General features: G+C 51.6%; 1 protein-coding gene across 2 annotated transcripts in view; it reads right to left on the reverse strand.

Annotated features, from left to right (window-relative positions):
• Positions 1-17,077, reverse strand: part of LOC120909324 (zinc finger protein 135-like) — a 36,151-nt gene extending 19,074 nt beyond the window's left edge. For both annotated transcript variants that reach the window (XM_040321071.1, XM_040321070.1), the window contains exons 1-4: positions 16,992-17,077; positions 10,537-10,700; positions 4,224-4,376; positions 1,287-1,377 (exon numbers count right to left, since the gene is read on the reverse strand). In XM_040321071.1, the coding sequence (XP_040177005.1) occupies positions 1,287-1,377; positions 4,224-4,376; positions 10,537-10,617 (325 nt within the window). In that variant the 5' untranslated portion in view covers positions 10,618-10,700; positions 16,992-17,077. The remainder of the gene's footprint in view (positions 1-1,286; positions 1,378-4,223; positions 4,377-10,536; positions 10,701-16,991) is intronic.
• Between the last annotated feature and the right edge of the window lie 4,044 nt (positions 17,078-21,121).

A 21,121-nucleotide genomic window follows, 5' to 3' on the forward strand; every position in this document is an offset into this window, starting at 1 on the left:
AGAAGACTGATTACACTGCGGGTATGCTGTTTTTTCGGGTATGATATTTGCGGGTCTGGGCGTTCCTAGTTGATTGACGTTCCTCCGACCGACGCATACTTGACATCACGACTTTCCGAAAGAAGCAGAACGTCGCTGCTTAGGCGCCGTATAGAGCCGACTCTATACGACGCCTGCGCAATGATGTTCGGCTTCTGTCGGAAAGTCGTGACGCGCAGTATGCGCCAGTCGGAGGAACGTCAATCAACTAGGTCCAGCAAGAATCATACCTGGAAGCCGAGGGATGAAACGGCGATAACAAGGTATGTACGAAAAAAAAAAAAAAAAACACAGCATACCCGCAGTTTAATCAGTCTTCTCAATGTATTGTTAGAATTTTTTTTTAGGGGGAACCTCCACTTTAAGTATGGACGTCGGGCCAGCGTCGAATTTTCCGTCGATTACGTCGTTTGCGTAAGTCGTTCGCGAATAGAGCTGTGCGTCATTTACGTTCACGTCGAAAGCATTGGCTTTTTGCGGGTTAATTTGGAGCATGCGCACTGGGATACTTTCACGGACGGCGCATGCGTCGTTCGTAAAAAGCGTCATTTACGTGGGGTCACAATAAATTAACATAAAACACGCCCACATGTTCCACATTTGAATTAGGCGGGCTTACGCCGGCCTATTTACGCTACGCCGCCGCAACTTTGCTTTGTGAATACTGCACTTGCCTGTCAAAGTTGCGGAGGCTTTGCGTTAATAGGATACGTTACGCCCGCACACAAATACGCGCTCCCTACCTGAATCTACCCCTAAATGTTTTACTGTCTGCTAGGAACATATATATATATAAAAAAAAAAAAAACACGTCTTCATAAATCTTAGTCAAAATGTATTTACATGTCTTTAGTATATAGAAAAAAAAAACACATCCTAATAAGTGTATATTGATTGTAAATGCTATAAATTTCACACAAACCAAAGGATGGTATATATACTGGAATTTGAATCAAAGGGTTAACTGTGTGCGTAACAATGTGTAATGTGTGCCGATTTTATTAATTTATTTAATTGATGTGGCTGATTAAAGTAGGGAGAAAAACTAAATAAAAATGTGCTAAACCGATCAGCGGGTCCCGGTCATAAATAATGGCCCAGGACCTGTTGACCGACTTGTGCTGTATTGAATCACAGTACAGATGGGGCGGCAAGTGCGCCGCCTAGTGGTCTGCAAGCGGTTAAACAGGTCTAGGAACTTTATTTTACAGATTTTTTCCCGTTTTCTTCTCAAAGTCCCCTCTTACCTTCTGAACTAGGCTGTTGTTTCTTCCTCCGGCTTTCCACAATGTCCAGCTGCTTCTCAAGGCCATCATGCTCTTCTAAATATTCCCATTCCTGTAAATAAAACGCAGACTGTAATACCTTTGTGGAAGCCGAGCCACACAATCATACCTGTATAGTCACTAGATATGTGAACACAAATATTTTGTTTCGGAATTTTGTTTTAGTCCGAAAAATAAATATATTTACCGTATTTATCGGCGTATACCGCGCACTATTTTGCCCTGAAAATCAGGGCAAAATCGTGGGTGCGCGATATACGCCGATACCCGCTTTCCGGCCACGAGTTTGAATACTGCGCCGGCATATACCGAGCGCAGTACACTCGTGTATCTTCCGGCAGTCTCGGCGCCTCTCGCACTGACGTCCTGAGCGTACAGTTGCCGAGCCTGCCCGAAGATACACGATGTACTGCGCTCGGTATATGCTGGCGCAGTATTCAAACTCGTGGCGGGAAACGAGCGGGGAGGACGCGAGGACGCCGCAGAAGGATGCCGGACCCGCCGAAGAGGACACCCGACCCGCCGAAGAGGACACCCGACCCGCCGAAGACGGACCCGCCGAAGAGGACACCTGAAGCCGCAGAAGGACGCCGGACCCGACGAGGCCGCCGATGGATGCCGCGCAAGACACCAAAACTGTAAGTACAAAAAACTTTTTTCCACAGGATTGGGGGCCACTTTAGGGGTGCGCGGTATACGCGGGAGCGCGTTATACCGCGATAAATACGGTAGTTACTCCCGAAATTAGTTTTTATTTTGTTTCGTTATAAAATGCATTCGTCCGAAAATCCGAATTAAAGGGGTGTTCCAGTCATTTTTTATGTTTATTAAAAGTCAGCAGCTACAAAAAGTGTAGCTGCTGGCTTTTCATAAACATACACTCACCTGCTCCACGTTCCAGCGACGCGCCGGAACCGGAGCTCCGCTCCTCTCGCTCCGCTCCTCTCCCCCCCCCCTCTCCGGCCGGCGTCTTCATTCCAAGTGTGGGCAACCGGCCGCGACAGCTTTTGGCTTCACGGCCGGGCACCCACTGCGCATGCGCAAACGGCACTTCGCATGCGCGAGCGGCGCAATCCAATTGGACAGGCGATCACCTGGGACCTGTCACGTGTCCCAGGCGATCGCCTGCAGGGAGGGGCTGCAGAAAGGCGATTAGGCTATTTGCCTTAGCAGGCCCTCGGCGGAAGTGGACAGGACAGGAAGTCCCACTCCTCCTGAAGCCCCCACTCCCCCACCAAAAAAATTACATGCCAAATGTGGCATGTAAGGGGGCAAGGAGTGGATTAAGCGCAAGTTCCACTTTTGGGTGGAACTCCGCTTTAAGGTCGAATCTGTCATTGAAGGCTTATGGTGTCTGTTGAATGTTCTAAGAAGATTCGACAAGCAGCTAAACTGAACGACGCCGCAATCGTACATTTCCGGTCGAATGTTTCGCCTACAAGCTATAAAAGAATTCTAATGTTGTATGACTAGCAATAATTATATTAATTATTATTACTAGTCAACTAACATTCAAATTCTTCTATAGCCTATGGGTTGAGCATTTGACCGGAAATGTACAATTGCGGCGTCGTACAGTTTAGCTGCTTGTCGAATCTTCTTAGAACTTTCGACAGACACCATAAGCCTTCAATGACAGATTCGACGTTTGTATGTTTTTCGCTGCTTCGTCGAATCTTCGTCGTTCATGTCGAATGGTCTACCCCAACACTGTCTCTATAATGTCAAATCTTTTCCCTCTATGTAGAATAATCTTGGACTAATAGAGTTAAGGTTAGGCACATTCGACCGCAGGTTCGATAGACACAGATCGCTATTGTCAGCGTCATGTCGAATCTTCTATCTACCGTATTTTGCGGCGTATAAGACGACTTTTTGGATGCAAAAAAATGCATCCAAAGTCGGGGGTCGTCTTATACGCCGGGTACGGTCTCCGTGCAGCTGCGATCGTTCATAATTTCAAAGCCGCGCCGTCTTCTCAGCTTGTCCTGTGATTGGCGGAACACAAAACTTCCCAGCAGCGCCTCTAATTTGTGTTCCGCCTATCACGGATGCCTTCTCATCCTCGGACGAGATGAGAAGGCACCCGTGATTGGCGGAACACAGAACAGAGGCGCTACTGGGAAAATTTGTGTTCCGCCAATCACAGGACACGCTGAGAAGACGGCGCGGCTTTGAAATCATGGACGCTCGCAGCAGACGGAGACTGTCACCGGCCTGCAAAACGTGAGTGGGGGCAAGTGATGGCACTGTGTGGGCAAGTGATGGCACTGTGGGGGCAAGTAATGGCACAGTGGGGGCATGTAATGGCACAGTGGGGGCATGTAATGGCACAGTGGGGGCATGTAATGGCACAGTGGGGGCATGTAATGGCACAGTGGGGGCATGTAATGGCACAGTGGGGGCATGTAATGGCACAGTGGGGGCATGTAATTGCACAGTGGGGGCATGTAATGGCACAGTGGGGGCATGTAATGGCACAGTGGGGGCATGTAATGGCATAGTGAGGCTTGAAAAAAGCCTGTTTCTGTCAGCGGTTGTTCTGGCTACCCCTCAGCTTCCAGAAAGACTAGTATGAAGGGGGTAGTCTTATACGGCGAGTATATCCCAAAACCAAAATTTTTCCTGGAAAATTAGGGGGTCGTCTTATACGCCGAGTCGTCTTATACGCCGGAAAATATGGTATATCGAACTGTTGTAGCAATGAAATCGAAAATAAAGCATTTTTTATGTCGGATCTTTCGGATTTCAGATTTTGCGCGTTTGTTTTCGTTTGTTAAAACGATAACGAAAATACCCGAAATTCAGACGAAAAAGAATGCACATGTCTAATAGTCACCATCTAGACACATCCCTTTCGTTACTGGATAATGTCCCAGAATTCACTGCACCACTTACCTCTCCTGCAAGCAGCTCAGTGATCTTATTGGTAACTTCAAGGATCTTTTTGATGTTGTTCCCCTGCGACTGAGAGCAAGGCTCCACCAATGGTCTCTGTGTGGCACTGCTGTATTTCACGTGGCCTCCGGACTCCTTCACAATGACATAATCCTATATATTGGAATAGATGGCAATTGTAAAACTAAACAGGACTACATAGAGGGAAACATTATATATAACAAGTCATTCTACTGTTCAGTGCTCCATGTATAGTGGGCTAAAGCCCACTGTCGGGGTGACACTACTCAGCCGATCCTTTAGCCACTTAAGGACCGGACCAATATGCTGCTAAATGACCCAAGGGGTTTTTACAATTCGGTACTGCGTCGCTTTAACAGACAATTGCGCGGTCGTGCAACGTGGCTCCCAAACAAAATTGGCGTCCTTTTTTCCCCACAAATAGAGCTTTCTTTTAGTGGTATTTGATCACCTCTGCGGTTTTTATTTTTTGCGCTATAAACAAAAATAGAGCGACAATTTTGAAAAAAATGCAATATTTTTTACTTTTTGCTATAATAAATATTCCCAAAAACATATATAATTTATTTTTTTTCCTCAGTTTAGGCCGATACATATTTTTGGTAAAACAAATCGCAATAAGCGTTTATCAATTGGTTTGCGCAAAATTTATAGTGTTTACAAAATAGGGGATAGTTTTATTTATTTTTTTTACTACTAATGGCGGCGATCAGCAATTTTTTTCGTGACTGCGACATTATGGCGGACACTTCGGACAATTTTGACACATTTTTGGGACCATTGTCATTTTCACAGCAAAAAATGCATTTAAATTGCATTGTTTATTGTGCCCTGTGTTTTCTTTTTCTGTGAATGGAGGAGAGAGATACATTATATCACTCTATCCTTGCACAAAAAAAAAAAAAAAAAAAAAAGAGAGCGTGTGTAAAAAAATGTATTGATTAAATAATAGAAAAAAAATTGTGTGTTTGGATCAAGGTCAGGATCAAACGTCAAGGCGTGTCGAGTTAAAGCTAAAGAGCTCCATATTGGTGTTATCTGACCACAGCACTTTCTCCCAATCCTTCTCTGAATCGTTTAGATATTCATCGGCATGACAGTACATGTGCCTTCTTGAGGATGGGGACTCGCCGTGTTTGGAGGAAGAGAAATGCTGACTAGGACCCCGAGAACACCATCCCTACAGTCAAGCATGGAGGTGGAAACATGATGCTTTGGGGCCGTTTCTCTGATAAAGGTACAAGCTGACTTTACCACATTGAGGGGCCAATGGATGGGGCCATGTATTGTAAAATTTGGATGATGCCCGTACACACCATCACTTTATGTGATGAAAAAAAACGACATTTTCTGTGAAGTAAAAAACAACGTTTTTGAAACTTACATTTTCAAAGACGAAGTTGCCTACACACCATCGTTTTTTCACAATGCTCTAGCAAAGCGAGGTTACGTTCTCACCACTTTTTCCATTGAAGCTCGCTTCATAACTAGCTTCTGGGCATGCACGGGTGTAAAAACGTCTTTTAAAACAACGTTTTTTGCTACACACGGTCAATTTCTGTGAAGTAAAAAACGACGTTTTGAAAAACGACACATAAAATTGAAGCATGCTTTCAGCCCTGTTGGGGGGGCTTTGGTGAGATATCAGGGGTCTTAACAGACCTCTGGTAGTCCCTTTCTCTGTCTCAAAGGGAAGATAAGGACAGTCCCTTTCTCAGCTGCACTGAAAATGAATGGAGGGGGAGAGCAGCGGCACGGAGGGGGAAAGCAGCGGCACGGAGGGGGAAAGCAGCGGCACGGAGGGGGAAAGCAGCGGCACGGAGGGGGACAGCAGCGGCACGGAGGGGGACAGCAGCGGCACGGAGGGGGACAGCAGCGGCACGGAGGGGGACAGCAGCGGCACGGAGGGGGAAAGCAGCGGCACGGAGGGGGAAAGCAGCGGCACGGAGGGGGAAAGCAGCAGCACGGAGGGGGAAAGCAGCGGCACGGAATGGGACAGCAGCGGCACGGAATGGGACAGCAGCGGCACGGAGGGGGAAAGCAGCGGCACGGAGGGGGAAAGCAGCGGCACGGAGGGGGAGAGCAGCGGCACGGAGGGGGAGAGCAGCGGCACGGAGGGGGAGAGCAGCGGCACGGAGGGGGAGAGCAGCGGCACGGAGGGGGAGAGCAGCGGCACGGAGGGGGAGAGCAGCGGCACGGAGGGGGAGAGCAGCGGCACGGAGGGGGAGAGCAGCGGCACGGAGGGGGAGAGCAGCGGCACGGAGGGGGAGAGCAGCGGCACGGAGGGGGAGAGCAGCGGCACGGAATGGGACAGCAGAGGCACGGAATGGGAAAGCAGCGGCACGGAGGGGGAGAGCAGCGGCACGGAGGGGGAGAGCAGCGGCACGGAGGGGGAGAGCAGCGGCACGGAGGGGGAGAGCAGCGGCACTGAGGGGGAAAGCAGCGGCACGGAGGGGGAAAGCAGCGGCACGGAGGGGGAAAGCAGCGGCACGGAGGGGGAAAGCAGCGGCACGGAGGTGGAGAGCAGCGGCACGGAATGGGACAGCAGAGGCACGGAATGGGAGAGCAGCGGCAGGGAGGGGGAGAGCAGCGGCACGAAGGGGGACAGCAGCGGCACGGAGGGGGACAGCAGCGGCACGGAGGGGGAAAGCAGCGGCACGGAGGGGGAAAGCAGCGGCACGGAGGGGGAAAGCAGCGGCACGGAGGGGGAAAGCAGCGGCACGGAGGGGGAAAGCAGCGGCACGGAGGGGGAAAGCAGCGGCACGGAGGGGGAAAGCAGCGGCACGGAGGGGGAAAGCAGCGGCACGGAGGGGGAGAGCAGCGGCACGGAGGGGGAGAGCAGCGGCACGGAGGGGGAGAGCAGCGGCACGGAGGGGGAGAGCAGCGGCACGGAGGGGGAGAGCAGCAGGACAGTGGGGGACAACAGCGGCACGGAATGGGACAGCAGCGGCACGGAATGGGACAGCAGCGGCACGGAGGGGGACAGCAGCGGCACGGAGGGGGACAGCAGCGGCACGGAGGGGGACAGCAGCGGCACGGAGGGGGACAGCAGCGGCACGGAGGGGGAAAGCAGCGGCACGGAGGGGGAAAGCAGCGGCACGGAGGGGGAAAGCAGCGGCACGGAGGGGGAAAGCAGCGGCACGGAGGGGGAAAGCAGCGGCACGGAATGGGACAGCAGAGGCACGGAATGGGACAGCAGAGGCACGGAATGGGAAAGCAGCGGCACGGAGGGGGAGAGCAGCGGCACGGAGGGGGAGAGCAGCGGCACGAAGGGGGACAGCAGCAGGACAGTGGGGGACAACAGCGGCACGGAATGGGACAGCAGCGGCACGGAATGGGACAGCAGCGGCACGGAATGGGACAGCAGCGGCACGGAGGGGGACAGCAGCGGCACGGAGGGGGACAGCAGCGGCACGGAGGGGGACAGCAGCGGCACGGAGGGGGACAGCAGCGGCACGGAGGGGGACAGCAGCGGCACGGAGGGGGACAGCAGCGGCACGGAGGGGGACAGCAGAGGCACGGAGGGGGACAGCAGAGGCACGGAATGGGACAGCAGAGGCACGGAATGGGACAGCAGAGGCACGGAATGGGAAAGCAGTGGCACGGAGGGGGAGAGCAGCGGCACGGAGGGGGAGAGCAGCAGGACAGTGGGGGACAACAGCGGCACGGAATGGGACAGCAGCGGCACGGAATGGGACAGCAGCGGCACGGAGGGGGACAGCAGCGGCACGGAGGGGGACAGCAGCGGCACGGAGGGGGACAGCAGCGGCACGGAGGGGGACAGCAGCGGCACGGAGGGGGAAAGCAGCGGCACGGAATGGGACAGCAGAGGCACGGAATGGGACAGCAGAGGCACGGAATGGGAAAGCAGCGGCACGGAGGGGGAGAGCAGCGGCACGGAGGGGGAGAGCAGCGGCACGAAGGGGGACAGCAGCAGGACAGTGGGGGACAACAGCGGCACGGAATGGGACAGCAGCGGCACGGAGGGGGACAGCAGCGGCACGGAGGGGGACAGCAGCGGCACGGAGGGGGACAGCAGCGGCACGGAGGGGGACAGCAGCGGCACGGAGGGGGACAGCAGCGGCACGGAGGGGGAAAGCAGCGGCACGGAGGGGGACAGCAGCGGCACGGAGGGGGACAGCAGCGGCACGGAGGGGGACAGCAGCGGCACGGAGGGGGAAAGCAGCGGCACGGAGGGGGACAGCAGCGGCACGGAGGGGGACAGCAGCGGCACGGAGGGGGACAGCAGCGGCACGGAGGGGGACAGCAGCGGCACGGAGGGGGACAGCAGCGGCACGGAGGGGGACAGCAGCGGCACGGAGGGGGACAGCAGCGGCACGGAGGGGGACAGCAGCGGCACGGAGGGGGACAGCAGCGGCACGGAGGGGGAGAGCAGCGGCACGGTGGGGGAGAGCAGAGGCACGGTGGGGGAGAGCAGCGGCACGGAGGGGGAAAGCAGCGGCACGGAGGGGGAAAGCAGCGGCACGGAGGGGGAAAGCAGCGGCACGGAATGGGACAGCAGAGGCACGGAATGGGACAGCAGAGGCACGGAATGGGAAAGCAGCGGCACGGAGGGGGAGAGCAGCGGCACGAAGGGGGAGAGCAGCGGCACGAAGGGGGAGAGCAGCGGCACGAAGGGGGAGAGCAACAGGACAGTGGGGGACAACAGCGGCACGGAATGGGACAGCAGCGGCACGGAGGGGGACAGCAGCGGCACGAAGGGGGACAGCAGCGGCACGGAGGGGGACAGCAGCGGCACGGAGGGGGACAGCAGCGGCACGGAGGGGGACAGCAGCGGCACGGAGGGGGACAGCAGCGGCACGGAGGGGGACAGCAGCGGCACGGAGGGGGACAGCAGCGGCACGGAGGGGGACAGCAGCGGCACGGAGGGGGACAGCAGCGGCACGGAGGGGGACAGCAGCGGCACGGAGGGGGACAGCAGCGGCACGGAGGGGGACAGCAGCGGCACGGAGGGGGACAGCAGCGGCACGGAGGGGGACAGCAGCGGCACGGAGGGGGACAGCAGCGGCACGGAGGGGGAGAGCAGCGGCACGGAGGGGGAGAGCAGCGGCACGGTGGGGGAGAGCAGCGGCACGGTGGGGGAGAGCAGCGGCACGGAGGGTGACAGCAGCGGGACAGTGGGAGACAACAGCGGCACGGAATGGGACAGCAGAGGCATGGTGGGGGAGAGCAGCGGCACGGAGGGTGACAGCAGCGGGACAGTGGGAGACAACAGCGGCACGGAATGGGACAGCAGAGGCACGGAGGGGGAGAGCAGCGGCACGGAGGGTGACAGCAGCAGGACAGTGGGGGACAACAGCGGCACGGAATGGGACAGCAGCGGCACAGAGGGGGAGAGCAGCGGCACGGAGGGGGAGAGCAGAACCGGGGAGGATAGCAGCGGCACGGAGGGGGGACAAGGAGCATGGAGGGGGAGCGCAGAGCCAAGGAGGATAGCAGCGGCACGGAGGGGGGACATGGAACATGGAGGGGGTGCGCAGAGCCAAGGAGGATAGCAGCGGTACAGAAGGGGGGACACAGAGCATGGTGGGGGAGAGCAGAACCCAGGAGCATAGCAGTGGCATGGAGGGGGGACACGGAGCGTGGAGGGGGAGAGCAGAACGGATGGGGGGAACTGGAGGAGGATACAGGGAAAGTCAGGTATCGGGTGAAGTATCGGAGCATTTTCCCCGAGTGCAAGTACTCGGGGAAATGCTTAGTATCGGTCCCGGGACAACCCTAATGACAATAATTCAAAACATACCGCCAAGGCAACAAAGGAGTGGCTCTAGAAGAAGCACATTAAGGCCATGGAGTGGCCTAGCCAGTCTCCAGACCTTAATCCTATCGAAAATTGATGGAGGGAGCTGAAACTTTGAGTTGCCAAGTGACAGCCAAGAACCCTTAAGGATTTAGAAAAGATCTGTAAAGAAGAGTGGACCAAAATCCCTCCTGAGCTGTGTGCAAACCTGGTAACCAACTACAAGTAACATGCATGCCAACAAGGGTTTCTCCACCAAGTACTAAGTCATGTTTTGCTCTGGGATCAAATACTTATTTTACTCCCTGACCTGCACCTCAATTTATAAAACCTTTGTATCGTGTTTTTTCTGGATTTTAGGTTGATATTCTGTCACTATCATTTAAAATACACCTATGATAAAAATGATAGACCCTTCATTTCTTCGTAAGTGGGCAAACTCACTAAATCTGCAGGGGATCAAATAATAATTTCCCCCACTGTAGATCTACAATCAGAATGTATAGTGTCTTGTCAGCTTTAGCCGTTCACCTCTTCTATAAGCAGATACAGTATCTCTAAAACCAGACTCAAGATCCTTTCAGTCATGTTACTCTTCTCCTTGTTCATCATCTGGAAGTCTTCAGGAATTTCCAAATGTGGACTTGTGTCCGTGTAGTCGCGGGGCTGTGTGGGTGGCCTTCAATATCTTTTAGCTAAAAACCCACAGATAAAAAAAAAAAAGTTAGCTACAAATTAATTTTTTAAAGAGCAAATATCCATCTTGTTTCCTCCAACATATTACACTTTCAAAGACGCAGTGTCAACAGCAAGAAAATTGTAGGTAAATCCACAGAAAGATCAAGTATGTAAATTACCGTATTTATCGACGTATAACACGCACCTTCAATTTAAGAGGGAAGTTTCAGGAAACATTTTTATTTATTTTTTCAAATAAACCACTTTGAAGCAAAATAGTGGTCAGTGCCAATCAATGCAGCCTGATTAGTGCCCATCTGCAGCCTCTGTGCCCATCTGCAGCCTGATCTGCTCCCATTCAATGCAGCCTGATGCCCATCTGCAGCCTGATCTGCTCCCATCCAATGCAGCCTGATGCCCATGTGCAGCCTCTGTGCCCATCTGCAGCCTGATCTCCACCCATCCAATGCAGCCTGATGCCCATGTGCAGCCTTCAATGCAGCCCCTGTGCCCATCTGCAGCCTGATATGCTCCCATCCAATGCAGCCTGATGCCCATGTGCAGCCTCAATGCAGCCCCTGTGCCCATCTGCAGCCTGATCTGCTCCCATCCAATGCAGCCTGATGCCCACCTGCAGCCTCAATGCAGCCTCTGTGCCCATCTGCAGCCTGATCTGCTCCCATCCAATGCAGCCTGATGCCCATGTGCAGCCTCTGTGCCCATGTAGCCTGATCTGCACCCATCCAATGCAGCCTGATGCCCACCTGCAGCCTCTGTGCCCATCTGCAGCCTGATCTGCTCCCATCCAATGCAGCCTGATGCCCATGTTCAGCCTCAATGCAGCCTCTGTGCCCATCTGCAGCCTGATCTGCTCCCATCCAATTCAGCCTGATGCCCATGTGCAGCCTCAATGCAGCCTCTGTGCCCATCTGTAGCCTGATCTGCACCCATCCAATGCAGCCTGATGCCCACCTGCAGCCTCAATCAGAGCCGTCATCTTCTGTTTTCAGTACTCAGCTCTCACATACACAGTCCCACCTCCGCCATCGCCATTGGACCAGCTCATGTGATTGACAGAACACTGGTCCAATGCCGGTGGCGGAGATGGGACATGTGTGCGACGTCAGAGCCGAGTAAACAGGACATGACGGCTCGGCGATTCCGGCGACGCTCATCCCCCTCCTTCTACTCCAAGGTACGCCATCGGCGTATAACACGCACCCGCGATTTTCCTCCTATTTTCAGGGGGAAAAGGTATCGATTAATACAGCGCTTCCCTAAAGTGTTTTATTCACCTGTGATGCGAGACTGAACTTGCTAAAGGAATAAACCACTCCAGGAAAAGTCAACTCCATAGCAAATCCATACTTTTCCCTCCCTCCTGCCACATCACAGCTGTCCTCTTCTGGAATTGTCTGTGCTGGCCCAGCTCCTCTGCCCCTCTCCTCACCACTATACAGTATATTACATTTTATGTCACTACTAGGGAAGGAGTAAATAAAAATACTACAGAGTGTCAGATCTGAGTCTGCTGGGGTTCTGGCGCCCAGCAGCAGTCTCAGGGCTTTTGGATGTCTACTGACGAGAAGCTTTTACATTATGATGAGAATCCCTAAACTATGTGAAACATGCATACAGTACCTGTATAATTCTTTCTCACTCAAATAAAGATATATTGACAAGGAAACATGCATACAATCCCTAGGGAAAAGGTTTTTTTTTTTTTTTTAAATCAACCTCTCTTTAACCACTTAAGCCCCAAGCCTGTTTTTCAGATTCGGCGTTTACAAGACTAAAACATTTTTTTTTTGCTAGAAAATTACTTAAAACCCCCAAACATTATATATATTTTTTTCTAACACCCTAGAGAATAAAATGGCGGTCATTGCAATACTTTTTGTCACACTGTATTCGCGCAGCGGTCTTACAAGCGCACTTTTTTTGAGAAAATTCACTTTTTTGTATTAAAAAATAAGACAACAATAAATTTGGCCCAATTTTTTTTATATATTGTGAAAGATAATGTTACGCCAAGTAAAATGATACCCAACATGTCACGCTTAAAAATTGCGTCCGCTTGTGGAATGGCGTCAAACTTTTACACTTAAAAATCTCGATAGGCGGCGTTTAAAAAATTCTATAGGTTGCATTTTTTGAGCTACAGAGTAGGTCTAGGGCTAGAATTATTGCTCTCGCTCTAACGATCGCGGCGATACCTCACTTGTGTGATTTTAACACCGTTTACGTATGCGTTCGCTTCTGAGCGCGAGCTCGTCTGGACAGGGTGCTCTTCAAAGTAGCCACCTTTTGCAGCAGACACATCTCTAGAACTGGTAAGAGGAGACTGTGTGAATCAGGCCTTCACGGTAGAATATCTGCTAGGAAACCACTGCTAAAGAAAGGCAACAAGCAGAAGAGACTTGTTTGGGCTAAAGAACACAAGGGATGGACATTAGACCAGTGGAAATCTGTGCTTTGGTCTGATGAGTCCAAACTTGAGATCTTTGGTTCCAACCCCCGTGTCTTTGTGCGACGCAGAAAAGGTGAACGGATGGACTCTACATGCCTGGTTTCCACTGTGAAGCATGGAGGAGGAGGTGTGATGGTGTGGGGGTGCTTTGCTGGTGACACTTTTTTTTTTTCAAAATTGAAGGCATACTGAACCAGCATGGCTACCACAGCATCTTGCAGCGGCATGCTATTCCATCCGGTTTGCGTTTAGTTGGACCATCATTTATTTTTCAACAGGACAATGACCCCAAACACACCTCCAGGCGGGGGAAGGGCTATTTGACCAAGAAGGAGAGTGATGGGGCGCTGCGCCAGGTGACTACCTCTTGAAGCTCATCAAGAGAATGCCAAGAGTGTGCCAAGCAGTAATCAAAGCAAAAGGTGGCTACTTTGAAGAACCTAGAATATGAAATATATTTTCAGTTGTTTCTCACTTTTCTGTTCTGTATAATTCCACATGTGTTCATTCATAGTTTTGATGCCTTTAGTGTGAATCTACAATTTTCATAGTCATGAAAATAAAGAAAACTCTTTGAATGAGAAGGGGTGTCCAAACTTTTGGTCTGTACTGTATAATACGGGGGTTGACAAATTTGCTTGGAATCTCGGAGCCAGCTAAAAATGTTAGGAGCCAGAAAACGCGCCCCGTCCCGACGAGCTTGCGCGCAGAAGCGAACACATACGTGAGCAGCGCCCGCATATGTAAACGGTGTTCAAACCACACGTGAGGTATCGCCGCGATCGGTAGAGCGAGAGCAATAATTCTAGCCCTAGTCCTTCTCTGTAACTCAAAACATGCAACCTGTAGATTTTTTTTAAACGTCGCCTATGAAGATTTTAAAGGGTAAAAGTTTGTCGGCATTCCACGAGCAGACGCAATTTTGAAGCGTGACATGTTGGGTATGAATTTACTCGGCGTAACATTATCTTTCATAATATTAAAAAAAAATGGGGATAACTTTACTGTTGTCTTATTTTTTAATTAAAAAAAGTGTAATTTTTTCCCAAAAAAGTGCGCTTGTAAGACCGCTGCGCAAATACGGCATGACAGAAAGTATTGCAACGATCACCATTTTATTCTCTAGGGTGTTAGGATAAAAAAAATATATAATGTTTGGGGGTTCTAATTAGAGGGAAGAAGATGGCAGTGAAAATAGTGAAAAATGACATTAGAATTGCTGCTTAACTTGTAATGCTTAACTGGTAATACCAACGGCCACCACCAGATGGCGCCAGCTCACACATCTGGTGGTAATAACTTGTAATACCAATACCAACGGCTCACCACCAGATGGCGCCACCTTCCAAGCCAAGTCGCCAGGACGCTATTTCTAGTCGCCATGGCGACCTGGCGACCGGGATTTGTCGAGCCCTGCTCTAACCAGTGGAGATCCTTCCCCCATATCCATCACAATAGGATGGGATCTGACCAGTGGAGATACTTCCCCCATATCCATCACCATAGGATGATATCTCTCCAACCAATAGATATTCTGACCCCATATCCATGTACACCACCATAGAATGAGGTCTCTCTGACCAGTGGAAAATCTTTCCCCATGTCCATGACCATCGTCATAAGATGACATCTCTCCCCCATATCCATCACCATAACCATGGGATGACATCTCTCCAACTTGTGGAGATCCATCCCCTATATTCTTCACCATAGGATGAAATCTCTCTAACCAGTGGAGATCCTGTCCCTATATTCATTACCATCACCATAGGATGACATTCTCCAACCAGTGGAGATCCTTCCCCCATATCCATCACCATAACATCTCACCAACATAGAATGAAATCTAGCTGACCAGTGGAGATCGTTCCCCATATCCAATCGCCATCACCATAGGATGACATCTGCCCAACCATTGGAGATCCTTCACCCATATCCATCACCATAGGATGAAATCTCTCTGACCAGTGGAGATCCTTCCCCCATATCCATCACCATTGGATAAAATCTCTTTGAAATACTGACCCCATGTCTATTACCATCACCATGAGAGCACATCTCTCCGACCAGTGGAGATCCTTACCCTATATCCATTACCATCAGCAAAGGATGACATCTCTCCAACCAGTGGAAATCTTGACCCTATATGCATGTCCATCATCATAGGATGACGTCTCTCCGACCAGTGGAAAACCTTACCCCATGTCCATTACCATAGGATGACATCTCCCCAACCATTGGAGATCCTTCACCCATACCCATAGGATGAAATCTCCCTAACCATTGGAGATCCTTCCCCCATACCCATCACCATAGGATGAAATCTCTCCAACCATTGGAGATCATTCCCCCATATCCATCACCATAGGATGACATCTCCCCAACCATTGGAGATCCTTCCTCCATACCCATCACCATAGGATGAAATCTCCCTAACCATTGGAGATCCTTCACCCATATTCATCACCATAGGATGACATCTGCCCAACCATTGGAGATCATTCCCCCATATCCATCACCATAGGATGAAATCTCTCCAACCATTGGAGATCATTCCCCCATATCCATCACCATAGGATGACATCTCCCCAACTTGTGGAGATCCTTCACCATAGGATGAAATCTCTCCAACCATTGGAGATCATTCCCCCATATCCATCACCATAGGATGACATCTCCCCAACTTGTGGAGATCCTTCACCATAGGATGACATCCCCCCAACTTGTGGAGATCCTTCACCATAGGATGACATCTCCCCAACTTGTGGAGATCCTTCACCCATATCCATCACCATAGGATGACATCTCCCCAACCATTGGAGCTCCTTCCCCCATATCCATCACCATAGGATGACATCTCCCCAACCATTGTAGATCCTTCCCCCATATCCATCACCATAGGATGACATCTGCCCAACCATTGGAGATCCTTCACCCATATCCATCACCATAGGATGACATCTCCCCAACCATTGTGGATCCTTCCCCCATATCCATCACCATAGGATGACATCTCCCCAACCATTGGAGATCCTTCACCCATATCCATCAGCATAGGAGGAAAACTCCCAAACCATTGGAGATCCTTCACCCATATCCATCATCATAGTATGACATCTCCCCAACCATTGGAGCTCCTTCCCCCATACCCATCACCATAGGATGACATCTCCCCAACTTGTGGAGATCCTTCACCCATATCCATCACCATAGGATGACATCTCCCCAACCATTGTAGATCCTTCCCCATATCCATCACCATAGGATGACATCTCCCCAATCATTGGAGCTCCTTACCCCATATCCATCACCATAGGATGACATCTCCCCAACCATTGGAGATCCTTCACCCATACCCATCACCATAGGATGACATCTCCCCAACAATTGGAGATCCTTCGCCATAGGATGACATCTCCCCAACCATCACTGTCCTTCATCTATGGCTTCCCTTGAGTATAGCCTGGAATATGACCCATTGTGGGGTCACCTGAACAATGGCAGCAATTATGGAGCAAAGGATGCTCCATGGGAGACCCAAACTCAGCAAATTAGATTTATATTAAAGTTCTATATACATTTTGGGGGAGGGGATCCATTATATATATCCATTATATATATATATATATATATTGTCAGAAATGTAATAAATGCAGGTGTTTGGAAGGTGACAGGCTGAGTGAAGGGAGGAGCTGCCCACCCTGTCTAATAACAGTAAAGGAGATAATAGCAGACAGGCCCCCCTGTGGCGACACACAATGAAGGTGACCGGTGCCCCCCTCCTCCCTCCAGCGGTTGTCCATCCCCGGTCCCAGCACTGTAAGCTCTCTCCGTGTACCTGGCCTCCTCCGTTCTCCTCCGCACAAAGGCCCCGACACACAGAGGAGCAGCAGCAGCCCAGCTGCCTCCGGGGATCGCGGGGGATGCCGGGAGACGTAGTTTTGTCCGGGGAATCCAGAGCCCCGTGACGTCACATCCTCGTTGCTATGGCGAAGAGACGCTCAGCTCTGCAGGGGGAGGAGGAGCTTGTGGGGGCAGATGGTGGGAGGACAGGGAGATCACTGAGCTGCTGCAGGGGGTAGAAGAATCAAATATGAATTCTGATAATAATAATATATACTGTAAATAGTTTGTGTATAAGAAAATGTAATAAATAAATATGTAATTAGGAAGGAATAATCACACAAGTGCCACTGACCAGTGGCAGCTGGTGCTCAATTTTTTTTTTTGGAGGGGGGGGGGCAAACAAACTGAAAAAAAAAAAAAAACACATCAATTGCAGCCACTGTGCCCATCAAACGCAGCCACTGTGCCCATAAATTGCTGCCACTGTGCCATCAAACGCAGCCACTGTGCCCATCAAACGCAGTCACTGTGCCCATAAATTGTTGCCACTGTGCCCATCAAATGCAACTCCTGTACCCATCAAATGTTGCCAGTGTGCCCATCAATTGCCACCACTGTGCCCATCAATTGCTGCCAGTGTGCTCATCAATTGCTGCCACTGTGCCCATTAACTGCCACCACTGTGCCCATGAATTGCTGCCAGTGTGCCCCATGAATTGCTGCCAGTGTGCCCATCAATTGCTGCCAGTGTGCCCCATCACTTGCCGCCAGTGTGCCCCATCAATTGCCGCCAGTGTGCCCCATCAATTGCCGCTACTGTGCCCCATCAATTGCTGCCAGTGTGCATCCCCCGCCCAGCACTTACCTGTCTCGGGTCACGGTGCTGTCCACCACCTGCTATGATTGGATGACTGATATACATCAGGCTCCCTAGAGAGCCCTCCTTTACATCAGAGTTCCCAGAGAGCCTCCCTACTTACATCAGGGTCCACAGAGCCCCCTTGATTACATCAGAGTCCCCAGAGACCCCCCATCTTACATCAGAGTTCCCAGAGAGCCTCCCTACTTACATCAGGGTCCACAGAGCCCCCTTGATTACATCAGAGTCCCCAGAGACCCCCCATCTTACATCAGAGTTCCCAGAGAGCCTCCCTACTTACATCAGGGTCCACAGAGCCCCCTTGATTACATCAGAGTCCCCAGAGACCCCCCATCTTACATCAGAGTCCCCAGAGAGCCTCCCTACTTACATCAGGGTCCACAGAGCCCCCTTCTTTACATCAGGCTCCCTAGAGAGCCCTCCTTTACATCAGAGCTCCCAGAGAGCCTCCCTACTTACATCAGGTTCCCCAGGACCGGCTTCATTACATCAGGGTCCACAGAGAGCCCCAGGGCTCAGGAGTGCACTACATAAAGAATCATGCAGGGCTCAGCAGTGCCCAGCAATTCAGCCTCGCCAGTGCACAGCAATGCAGCCTCACCTGTGCCCAGCAATGGAGCCTCACCAGTGGCCAGCAATGCAGCCTCACCTGTGCCCAGCAATGCAGCCTCACCTGTGACCAGCAATGCAGCATCACCTGTGCCCAGCAATGCAGCATCACCCGTGCCCAGCAATGGACCCTCACCCGTGCCCAGAAATGCAGCCTCACCACTGCCCAGCAATGCAGCCTCACCAGTGCCCAGCAATGCAGCCTCACTAGTGGCCAATTTGTCGCAGCAAATCGCGGTACAATACGCCGCGTTCAGGTGTGAATGCAGCCGTAATCCCCACTCGGAGCCATAGAAGAAATACGGCTAAAACGATAAGTACCAAAAAAAAAAAAGACCAGCATACTGCAGATGTCAGCAGTATGCTGGATCTAACTGCAGAAAGTTGATTTTTGGGTGAACTCCCGCTTTAAATAGCTCCTTTCTAAGAAGTAGTGATGACAAGTCAGATGCTGACATCAGTGGAATTTCTCGGCTCCAAGCAGGTGGAAGGTTGTTTGTTTTTCTCATTGCCACTCTAGTAAAGTTGGCGCGGTCCATAACCAGCCATTTATTGCATTCTTTACACAGCCAAGTGTTGCACAATGAACAGGACTGGTCCACTACTCCTGAGATACGTTGCACACCCGGCCACGTAAGAGCCAAAATATTTCCACGCCACAGCCATGCGTCGTAATAAAAAAACTTTATATGCAAATAATAATTCAGCTAAAGTCCAAAGGGCTGCAAAGGGTACGGGCTGAGCTGTAAGTGGAAACGTTTTATAGCGCTGTTCGGTCAGTAACATGACCTCATTTTAGAGGCAACTCAGACTTGGTGTGATCTCATTCAATATTGGAATTTTTTTGGGGGGCAAACAAACTGAAAAAAAAAAAACATCAATTGCAGCCACTGTACCCATCAAGCTCAGCCACTGTGGCCATTAAGCGTAGCCACTGTGCCCATCAAGCGCAACTATTGTGCCCATCAAGCGCAACCACCGTGCCCATCAAACGCAACTACTGTGCCCATCAATTGCCGCCACTGTGCCCATCAAGCTCAGCCACTGTGGCCATTAAGCGTAGCCACTGTGCCCATCAAGCGCAACTATTGTGCCCATCAAGCGCAACCACCGTGCCCATCAAACGCAACTACTGTGCCCATCAATTGCCGCCACTGTGCCCATCAAGCTCAGCCACTGTGGCCATTAAGCGTAGCCACTGTGCCCATCAAGCGCAACTATTGTGCCTATCAAGCGCAACCACCGTGCCCATCAAATGCAGCTACTGTGCCCATCAATTGCCGCCACTGTGCCCATCAAGCTCAGCCACTGTGGCCATTAAGTGTAGCCACTGTGCCCATCAAGCGCAACTATTGTGCCCATCAAGCGCAACCACCGTGCCCATCAAACGCAACTACTGTGCCATCAAACGCAGCCACTGTGCCCATAAAGCGCAGCCACTGTGCCCATTAAGCGCAGCCACTGTGCCCATAAATTGCCGCCACTGTGCCATAAAACGCAGCTACTGTACCCATCAATTGCTGCCAGTGTCCCCTTCAATTGCTGCCAGTGTGCCCATCAATTGCCGCTACTGTGCCCATCAGTTGCTGCCAGTGTGCCCATCAATTGCTGACACTGTGCCCATCATTTAATTCCAGTGTGCCCATCAATTGCCACTACTGTGCCCCATCAAATGCTGCCAGTGTGCCCATCAATTGCCGCTACTGTGCCCATCAAATGCTGTCAGTGTGCCCATCAATTGCCGCTACTGTGCCCCATCAAATGCTGCCAGTGTGCCCATCAATTGCCGCTACTGTGCCTCATCAAATGCTGTCAGTGTGCCCATCAATTTCCGCTACTGTGCCCCATCAAATGCTGCCAGTGTGCCCATCAATTTCCGCTACTGTGCCCCATCAAATGCTGCCAGTGTGCCCATCAATTGCCGCTACTGTGCCCCATCAAATGCTGCCTGTGTGGCCATCAATTTCCGCTACTGTGCCCCATCAAATGCTGCCAGTGTGCCCATCAATTGCCGCTACTGTGCCCCATCAAATGCTGTCAGTGTGCCCATCAATTACCGCTACTGTGCCCCATCAAATGCTGCCAGTGTGGCCATCAATTGCCGCTACTGTGCCCCATCAAATGCTGCCAGTGTGCCCATCAATTGCCGCTACTGTGCCCCATGAAATGCTGCCAGTTTGCCCATCAATTGCCACTACTGTGCCCCATCAAATGCTGCAAGTGTGCCCATCAATTTCCGCTACTGTGCCCCATCAAATGCTGCCAGTGTGCCCATCAATTGCCGCTACTGTGCCCCATCAAATGCTACCAGTGTGCCCATCAATTGCCGCTACTGTGCCTCATCAAATGCTGTCAGTGTGCCCATCAATTTCCGCTACTGTGCCCCATCAAATGCTGCCAGTGTGCCCATCAATTTCCGCTACTGTGCCCCATCAAATGCTGCCAGTGTGCCCATCAATTGCCGCTACTGTGCCCCATCAAATGCTGCCAGTGTGCCCATCAATTGCCGCTACTGTGCCTCATCAAATGCTGCCAGTGTGCCCATCAATTGCCGCTACTGTGCCCCATTAAATGCTGCCCAGCACTTACCTGTCTCTCAGCGGGTCAGCGGCGGTGTCCTGCACGTCCTCCAT

Source organism: Rana temporaria, chromosome 8 (genome assembly GCF_905171775.1).
Source record: "Rana temporaria chromosome 8, aRanTem1.1, whole genome shotgun sequence".
Taxonomy (NCBI): Eukaryota; Metazoa; Chordata; class Amphibia; order Anura; family Ranidae; genus Rana; species Rana temporaria.